General features: G+C 32.6%; 2 protein-coding genes across 2 annotated transcripts; one reads left to right on the top strand and one right to left on the bottom strand.

Moving 5' to 3' along the window:
- Positions 1-501: 501 nt before the first annotated feature.
- On the bottom strand, positions 502-1,301 carry LOC117920685 (probable F-box protein At5g04010). Its single transcript, XM_034838279.1, has one exon. It carries the CDS (start codon positions 1,261-1,263, stop codon positions 502-504), a length of 762 nt encoding a protein of 253 aa, XP_034694170.1. The 5' UTR covers positions 1,264-1,301.
- Positions 1,302-6,025: 4,724 nt separating this feature from the next.
- Positions 6,026-10,145, top strand: LOC117920297 (GTP-binding protein BRASSINAZOLE INSENSITIVE PALE GREEN 2, chloroplastic). The gene is made up of 4 exons (XM_034837730.1): positions 6,026-6,189; positions 6,275-7,617; positions 8,487-8,654; positions 9,444-10,145. The coding sequence occupies exons 1-4, from the start codon at positions 6,072-6,074 to the stop codon at positions 9,795-9,797; spliced, it is 1,983 nt and encodes a 660-aa protein (XP_034693621.1). The 5' UTR covers positions 6,026-6,071; the 3' UTR covers positions 9,798-10,145.
- Positions 10,146-10,509: the final 364 nt, after the last annotated feature.

Here is a 10,509-nt window from a genome sequence, read left to right as displayed (position 1 = left end):
ATGAGGTTTCAAGCCTTTAAATAGGAGTTTGAACCCAAATTGTTATACACAATCTGGTTTGATCAATTAAACAATAACCATTAGCATTTAATGCTATGACAATGAATGACAAATGGTCGTTGAAGGTCATAACATCAAATGTTATTGAAAGTAAGAGGGTATAAAATCCATTTAATCAATTGAGCCCAACCAGCTCATCAATTTCCTTGGACCATTGCACAATATATTATCCTATATCATTATATTAAATTTCCTCCTTATTATTTTTTTTTAAATACCAAAATAATTTATAATTATTTATTGTACAGTATATTACAATTTTATTTCATTTAATATTAAACTTCTAATACAAATATTTCTTGAAACGCTGAAACTTTACATCCAAAATTTGTTAATACAAAAACAGAGTCTCAACTCTCAAGCGCATACGTAGATAATAACATGATAATATAAATAGAGGCATTATAGATATACACCGAGGCAGAGGTGCATTTCTACTCATCAGTCATGAGAGGGTGAAAGAAAATGCTGCAAGTACCTAAGAGCATCATCAACACTCACATATCTCCAGCTCACTACACTCAACACACCCACTCCCACCTTCCCCACTCTCACCCTCCCTCCTCTCCCATCTTCAGCCCCACAAAACCCCAACCTCAAATCCGCCACCAGCCCACTCCCCACCCTACCCGAGCAACACACCGGCGCCGGCAGCTCACTCGAGAACCACCCCTCCACGTCCGGAACAAAGCTCCCCTTCCCCTTACACTCCATCATAGAGAAGACCCCCTGCCACCCTTTCAACACCACACTCCACATAACCCTCACTCCGGCCAACACTTTCGCCATCCTCGGCGGCTCGCACACCTCCATATCAAACCGAAACAGACCGTTGGGGTCTGGCTCCAGGTCGCTCGCCGGTTTCGCAATGGTCACGATGCCGGAATCCCTGCACTGGACGTCGATTGCGAAAACGACGTCATCGAGGGAGAGCCGGGGCTTGGAGGGGCTCCGGAGGCGGCGCTTCACAGAGACGTAGCCGATAGCGTAGAGGCGGCGGTAGGGGACGGTGGGGTCCGCGGCGCGGAGGTTGCAGAGAGAGGGGAAGTGGGCGGAGCAGATGGGCTTCCAGAGGTGGTCGGAGGACATGGAAATGGACCATGACCTGGAGACACAGGATGATATAGCTAGGGTTTTTGGGTCAAGGTAGTGAGCCACCAGGAAGAGGACCTCCCATGGAGGTGAACAAATACAAGATTTCATTAATATCACCTCTTCCTGGGGAATGGGATGCTGGGGGCTGTGGAGTGTGGATAGAGCAATGTGGGAGTCTTTCGGAGTCATATATATATATATATATATATATATATATATATATGTCCAGCACAGTAGGAGTGTGGATGTGCTGGTAGCGTGTGGGAAACGTGGCATGCTTTGTGCATTGCATGGACATGTGCTGCTCCTGCGTAGCACGCGTGTCCGGTTACATGGACGTGTCCATTTATAAGCAACAATTATGATCCTCTTAGTTTTATTTTTTAGAAAATAAATTTGAGTATATTTTATTACCGTCGTGGATGAAGTTATCATTTTTTCAATCAAGTGAGATTTTATAATCTATTATTTTAAAAAAAAATTAAATATTGGAATATGTAAAATTGATTAATGAATTGAATTATAAATTGTGACAAATAATATGGATTAGTGATGATGACAATAGTAGACCTTACCTTGAGCCTACAACTACTTGTAGCAAAGCTTTCTTTTGGTTGGCTGTATAGGATACAATAAAAGATGAAATATAGTATAATATCTTACTTGGTCGGTTGAAATATGATAAATTATTTTATCTCTTATTAATTATCATATTCTATATTTAGCCGAACATGAAAGAGAATTAGTGATGAAACATATTATCTATCTTTTTTATATCATTTCTAAATAAAATATGTTAATTTTGAACTAAAATATAGGATATTATGGGATGCATTATAATTTTTTTTTTTTGTAAAATAAATTTTTTATTATAAAATTAAATTTATGTTTAAAGAATATAAATTTTAAAAATATTTTTGAAGTATATGATAAAATGATATTAATATATATATATATATATATATATATATATATATATATATATATATATATATATATATATATATATATATATATATATATATATTATATATTGAATAACATAATATAATTTTATTTATTTATAAAGTTTAAATATTTTAATCATGAATATTATTAAATATAGGAGAAGTTTCATATATTTTAAATAAAAAATATTATAATACAATATTTTTTTATTTTAAACATTGAAAAATGACATATGTTCCATTTTATTTTATTTTATCCATATTATAAATTAAATATAAGTATAACATAATAAATTCTATTGGATATACTACCTTGAAATATCATATCTATTATATTTAATTTTCAAGGCATATCATATCCCACTTAAAATCATATCATAAAATATGCATTTTCTAGTATATGATATTTTATAATATATATATATATATATATTCATCTTATCTTGCCAATCAAATCTTAAATTAAGTTTGATTGGTTAGATATAGTATGATAACATATCCTATTCCATTTTGGGATAATATAAGTCATCCTATTACCTATTTTAACATATATTCAACCAAATATAAAATACAATAAAATATTACAAAATAATATATATTATATTTAATTATTTTAGAAACTAAATATAAATATAATATAATATATCGGATATGTTATATTAGGATAATATGTTTATTGAATTTAATATCCGTTATATTTCATTGAAAGTTATATAATGAGATATACATTTCTTAACCTATGATATATGATGTCTTAAGATATGCATTTACTATCCAATGAGATGAGATATTTTATAATATACATATTCTATTATATCTTATTATATCTTATGCTATACTCAGACTAGGCTAAATTTGGTTGACTATTCGATATATATATATATATATATATATTATAATATCATATCTCATTGTATTGGGTTGGGATATGTTTTCACATGATATTTTTTTCCAATGTTAAATCAAATTGATATGAAATACTAAATTCATAAATCTAATGAGATATATTATATTATGATCATATTTAGTTAAAAATAAATAAAAAATGGAATATATATTATTTTCTCACGTTTAAAATAAAAATTATATCACATTATAATATTTGATGTTAAAAAAAAATGTAAAATTCATTTTATGTTTAACAATATTCATAATTAAAATATCTAAACTCTATAAATTCATTTTTTTATATTATGTTATCCAATATTATAAAAATAATATATATATATATATATATATGTAATACATATATTAATATTATTTTACAATGATATCTTAAAACATACCTATCATATCCTATTTTATCTCATATCTTTTAATATATTTGGTTGATTGGATATAGTATAAGATATGATAGGAAATTAAATAATTTATCTCATGTTTGATCGGTGATAAAATCAATAAATTATGTTATTTATTTTATTTTATGTTTAATTGAGAATTTGAGATATATTATTTATCTTATTTTTTTATATCGCCTTTATACAAAGATATGTTAATATTGAGTCAATATACAAGATATGCATATTACATGCATCATAAATTATTATTATTTTTTATCAAATTTTAATTTTTTATATTACTTATTTTGAAAAATATTTTTTATTATAAAATTAAAATCATGGTAAAGAAAAAAAACTAAAAAATATTATAAAATAATATTAATATTATATATAATAAATTATTTATATATAAATAATAAATTATTTTTATATATTTTGATAACATAAAATTTTTAAAAAATTATAAAGTTTAAATATTTTAATCATGAATATTATTGAAAAGTAAGATTTTTTTTTAAATGTAAAAATATTGAAATATAAGCATTTTAAACATGGCAAAATAATATATATTCCATTTTATTTTATTTTTATCCATTTTATAAATCAAATATATATAGTACAACATAACAATCCAACTGGATTTGTTAGTTTAGGTTATCATATTGTATATAATAAGCAATATAAAAATAATTGTGTATAAATTAAAGAGTAGGAAAGAGATAATGCAAACACAAGAGTTTATAGTGGTTCAGCGCAACCCGACTTACATCCACTCTCCTTTAACTTCAATCCCAAACTTGAGGTTCCACTATTTCAAGGCTTTCAAACCAAGCCTTCAAGCAATACAATTGGATTATGGTTCCAATTCACCCTCTTGGATTTTTAACTCCAAGCACCCTTTACACTTCTCAAGAGATATCTCACTCTTGAAAAACTTACTCTCAAATATTTACAAATAAATGATCTCACAAAAATCATAGCACAAGAACTTTAAGCTCAAATGATACAAAAAAACTAGGATTGAAATGTGCACTAAAGATATGCAAGTTTTAGAACAATGGTGCACTCAAAAACACTATTCCAATGCTAAAATATAATCAAGAAAGGTTTGGAAAGGTTAAGCTTTTTAAACAATGAAGATTGAAGTTTTTTTATAGAAGAGAAAAGTCAAACTAGCCGTTTGGGGGTTCGACCGGTTCACTGGCCGTTAGCATTTAATGCTTGGCAAGTGACTGTTGGGCCTCAACCGAACCTCGACCGGATCTCAACTGGTTATGGTTCAACCTTGACCGGTTGAACAACCGTTCTAGAAGAAAGAGAAATTTTTTTGCACCCTCGACCGGTTGAGCTGGGGGTTGACCTGGACCTTGACCGGTTGAGCTTGCGGTCGACCAGTTCCTCATCCGGTTCATATGGTTGAGCCGTTTTTTGGCTCAATAACCAACTTTTTCAACTCAAAACCTTTTAAAACAAGTTTGAAAAACATTTAACACAAGGTTTTAATTGAAAACATGAAATCATCAAATTCTTCAAATATTTAAAACAAAATAACTATTGGATGATTTTGGTGCATAAGTAAATAATGTAATGTATGAAAATCCTAGTGCACCAACAACCTTACAAAGAAATCTTATGAAGCTTTGGTCTTGAAAAACACTTATCTTTGAGGTGGTCTTCTTCTTCATGATTTCTCATTGGTTTGATATGTCTTTGTGATTGCCACTTTGGAAATCGTCTTGCTTAATTACACTTGAAATATATTCATTAGTTCTAAACCTTGTTTTGTTATCATCAAAATCAAGATTAACCAAACATTGGTTTCAAAAATGAAATATGATATTTTATATTATACATACTCCATCCTATCTTATCTAGTGAATTAAACCTAATCTTAAGTTATATTGGGTTGGGTGGATGCAATATGATGTAGGATAAATATTTCATATCTTGATGATAAAATAAGATAAATTATTGTCACTTATTTTATTTTATATTTAACCAAATATATGATATGATAATAGTAAACCTACCATATATATATATATATATATATATATTATATTACTCATTTATGAAAAATAAAAATTTTAAAATATTTATAAAATATATTTTGAAATAATATTTACATTTGTATTATTTAATATAATTAATTAATTATTTGTATGTTTTAAATAATATAATATAAAGTTTGTTATTTATAAAGTTTAAATATTTCAATAATGAATATTGTTAAATTGTAAGAGAAATTTCATATTTTTTGAAACAAAAAGTATTGAAATGTAATATATATTTTTATTTTAAATATTAGAAAATAATAAATAGTTCATTTATTTTTCAAATTTATTTTACAATTCAAATATAAGTACTACGTTACATATGCTTTTGGATATGTTATACTAGAATATAATATTTATTAGATTTAATATCCAACATATCCCTAAGAATTATATTACAAGATATCTATTTTTTTATAGAATGAGATACAAAATTTTAGAATACACATATCCTAGAATACATATCCAATCCCGTCTAGGATATCCTATTCTATCCTATCCCATTCTATTCCGTCCACCAAACGCAGCCTCAACGATTTTCTCGCGCTTTTCCCTTTTCTCGAAATCTATTATCTTTTCATCCAAGCTAATCAGCCTTGGCAGATACGGCGCCACTGGCGGGAGCTGAAGCAATGGCAATCTTGTTATCTTCGGTGAGTCTCCCTTCAACGCGGGCAAAGCTTAGCCCGGTGCTTTTCGAAGATGGTGTAATAGAAGGAAATTCAACAGCAACGTTTCGTCTTTTTACAGGTGAGTTCAGTTTTCCGTTGTTCATTTTCTCCCATTTTCTGGTTTTAAAACCAAAGCCTACTACCTAGAAATACTCTCTTATCAGGAATGAGAAAAAATAGCAGGAAGAACGACATCAAATTTTCATTTGTTGCGTTATCAGTGAAGAGCAAATACACAATTCAAGAAACACAGAAAAATAATTGGAAAAACCCAAGAAAAGTTGGTGGAAACCCAATTTTGAGTGAAGGAAGAGATGAGGATGAGAGCTATGGCCAAATTTGTCCTGGTTGTGGAGTTTATATGCAAGATGAAGACCCAAATCTTCCTGGTTATTATCAAAAAAGAAAGTTGACTCTAACAGAAATGCCAGAGGGTCAGGATAATATGGAGGGTTTATGGGTCGATGAGTTGGGTTCTGAAGAAGAGGATGTTGTGGATGATATTGAGAGTAAATTTGAAGGAAGTGATGGGGAGGAAAGCAATTTGGGAACGGAAGATGGCAATGAGTTTGATTGGGATTCTGATGAGTGGGAATCGGAGTTGGAGGGTGAAGATGACGATCTGGACTTGGATGGTTTTGCTCCAGCAGGTGTTGGATATGGTAATATTACAGAGGAGACTATTAACAAAAGAAAAAAGAAGAGGGTCTCAAAGTCTGAGAAGAAGAGAATGGCTAGGGAGGCTGAGAAAGAGAGGGAGGAGGTTACAGTTTGTGCAAGGTGCCATTCTTTGAGGAATTATGGGCAAGTGAAGAACCAGATGGCCGAAAACTTAATACCCGATTTTGATTTTGATAGGTTGATTGCTACCCGGTTGATGAAACCCACTGGGACTGCTGATGCCACAGTTGTAGTTATGGTGGTTGATTGTGTTGACTTTGATGGTTCATTTCCAAAACGGGCAGCAAAGTCTTTGTTCAAGGCATTGGAGGGGAGCAGAGTTGGGGCAAAGGTTAGTAGAAAATTGCCTAAACTTGTTCTTGTCGCTACAAAAGTTGATCTCCTCCCATCACAAATTTCACCAACTAGATTAGATAGATGGGTACGGAATCGGGCCAAGGCTGGAGGTGCACCTAAGCTAAGTGGGGTTTATTTGGTTAGTGCCCGGAAGGATTTGGGTGTCAGAAATTTGTTGTCTTTTATCAAGGAATTGGCTGGCCCTCGTGGAAATGTGTGGGTTATTGGGTCTCAGAATGCAGGTAAGTCTACTCTTATCAACACATTTGCAAAGAGAGAGGGAGTGAAACTCACAAAGCTTACAGAAGCTGCTGTTCCTGGGACAACTCTTGGAATTTTGAGAATTGGAGGGATTTTGTCAGCCAAGGCGAAGATGTATGACACCCCAGGGCTTCTCCATCCATATTTAATGTCCATGAGATTGAATAGGGATGAGCAGAAAATGGCTGAGATACGGAAGGAGCTACAGCCTCGGACTTATAGGATGAAGGTAAGCTGTGTGTTATCATAACTGCTTCCTTGTTAGGACCAAATCTTTCTATACAGATAGAAACACAAATGTTTCATTAAGTACTTACTGAGAATAACTTGCAGAAGCTTATGACAAGTAATATAAAATTTGACTGCTGTCAACAACTACTTAGAGATCTAATGCCTAGTTGTATTGAATGGCATGGAGAACACTACAAATGCCATTTGAATCCAGATCCCTGGACTTTTTTTTTTGTTTTTTTTTTTTTGTCTTTAAATGATATCTGAGGGACATGTGAACCTGACTTTATTATTAGCTTTTAGTTCTTCTTGTGGTTCTTCCACTTGAAGTTCTGGTTTTTATTTGATAAAGTGAGCTTTGGTTTTCAAAATTTTTCCAGACTCGGCATGATGAACGGGTTTGATAATCATGCTTGTCTGCCAGGTCAGAGATTGTCACATTTTAAGTAGCTTGAGCATCCAACAAAAGACCAAGGGTTATCTAAATTGACTGCACATTAAGGTGCAATGTTCACTTTCTTAATCATACTAACTTTGTCCTATTACAAATGGGATTAAGATGAATGCTTAAGAAAACATGAGTCAACAACTAAGGTATATGTGGAAGGAGGAAAATTGGAGAATCTTTTATCATAACACTAAGCTCTCTTGATATTTCTGTAGAAAATGTGAAGTTTTTTTTTTCCTCCTTTTTAGTATTTTTAGTGTCATGTTTTGTGATTTTTCTCTCGATCATTTATCACATCATTGGCAAGGAAGCTTCTATCTGTAGACACCATGGTGTATTTATTCGATTTGGAAGGCACTAGTTCCATTAGAATACAGCCTGCCGATGGATCTAATGTGCTTTGCATGTTTACTTTGCAGGCTGGGCAGGCTGTTCATGTTGGTGGCTTAATGAGATTAGACCTTAATCAGGCTTCAGTGGAAACAATTTATGTCACAATTTGGGCATCACCAAATGTTTCTCTACACATGGGGAAGATAGAAAATGCTGATGAAATCTGGAGAAAGCATGTTGGAGTTAGGTTGCAGGTAAGTTTTTGCCCAAATAAGATACCATCTCTCTATCAGTTTGCAGAAATAGTATTATCATTGTTGATATGGTTCTATGACTTCCATGTGGCACTTATTGGTCTCTGCTTTCTCCTGAAATTTTGGTCCTATCATCCATCAAATAAGACTTATTAATTTGTTGATATATATTGTCCAAATAAGATGCAACCTCTCTATCTCTGATAAAAAAAAAAAGATGCAATCTCTCTATTGGTTTGCACGAGTAGGGTCATTACTTTCCATATGGTTCCGTGCGATTCTCAACAGGACCCGCACTTTGAACTTTTGGTCCAGTGATGCATAAAATAGTAATTTGCTTGGTTAAAACCCAAGTTTGATATTTTATAAATATTTTGTTCTTTGATTTAATTAGGGGAGGCTGGAGCTTAACCAACTGCATCAAGTTCCCTGTGATAGCCACCTTTATTCTTAAAGTAAAATAACTTTGAAAATCAAGAGATGTTCTAAATTAGAAATGGAGGTTAAGATTTACCCTGCAACTGAAGTACTATTATGACTTATTAGAGTTGTATGCCAACTAAAAAATTTTCTTCCCAATAGCGGTTAAAGAGTAACACTGCTACAATATCCTACTTATGAAAGTGATATACAGATCTATAGATTATATTTTAAAGAAATGCATGTTATCCAGGAATAAGTGTCTGCTCCATTGTTTCTTATGTTGGTATCATGAATTTGTTAAGCTCTTAAATGTTCCTACAGAAAATTTTAATTTAGATGTTTCTTCTTGCTGGTTTCTTATCTCAGCCTCCTATCAGAGTGGATCGAGTTTCAGAAATAGGAAAATGGGAAGAGCAAGAAATCAAAGTGTCTGGAGCAAGCTGGGATGTGAACAGCATAGATATTGCAGTAGCTGGCTTGGGTTGGTTCTCGTTGGGTCTCAAAGGTGAAGCAACATTGGCATTATGGACATATGATGGCATTGAGGTAATTCTACGCGAACCTTTGGTTCTTGATCGAGCACCATTCCTTGAGAGACCTGGGTTTTGGCTACCAAAGGCTATATCTGATGCCATTGGCAATCAATCTAAACTTGAAGCTGAAGCAAGGAAAAGAGATCAAGAGGAGAGTACAACATCCCTTTCAGAGATGTCTACTTGAAAGTTAAGTGAAGGCTGTCAGTTTGTCACTCTTCCTGTCAGCAACATGGTTAAACATATAGATGAGAGAAACTGGAGGATTCAATAGGAAATAGATTTTGGTGGCTTTTGGCCAAAGTAAAAAACAGTATATTTGACACTTTTTTGACATGGTTGAGCTAACCACCATCAATGTGTAATTTTCCAGATCTAGAAAAGGATTTTTGATGCAGTGTCCTTCCTTCTGGTGGAAGATGGGATCAATGAGAGGTAGTGTGAAACAATGTTAGTTGAGATGTATATCCTTGTACTATCAACAGAAGCATTTTCATTTTCTTCTAAGGAACAATAACATAATCTTAGTGCCATTTATTAGTAGAACGGCTGCATTGCATGGTTGAAATGGGTTGTACCAAAAATTATCCAGGGAAACTGAAGAGAGGTAAAAAAAGGAGCAGCCCGGCAATGTTTCATTTTCCAGAAATAGTAATTTATAGGGGGATCCTCTCCTGCTGCCAAAATTTAGTTTGGTTTTTGCCCTTGATGATGCCTAATAGATTTTCGATCAATCCACTCCCATAAAGTAGTGTTGCGGTTCTATGATTGTTCTCCACTTCAAGCTTGTTCAGGCTGAAGTTGGCTATCTTAAAATCTTAAAATACCCCAATCATCATCAGCATGAAATAGCTCCCCTCCGCCACCCGCACTATCTTGGGAGTGCAGATGATGTGGAT

Source organism: Vitis riparia, chromosome 8 (genome assembly GCF_004353265.1).
Source record: "Vitis riparia cultivar Riparia Gloire de Montpellier isolate 1030 chromosome 8, EGFV_Vit.rip_1.0, whole genome shotgun sequence".
NCBI classification, from domain to species: Eukaryota; Viridiplantae; Streptophyta; class Magnoliopsida; order Vitales; family Vitaceae; genus Vitis; species Vitis riparia.
Note: the sequence above shows the minus strand (reverse complement) of the source record. Positions and strands in the feature narration are given on the sequence as shown.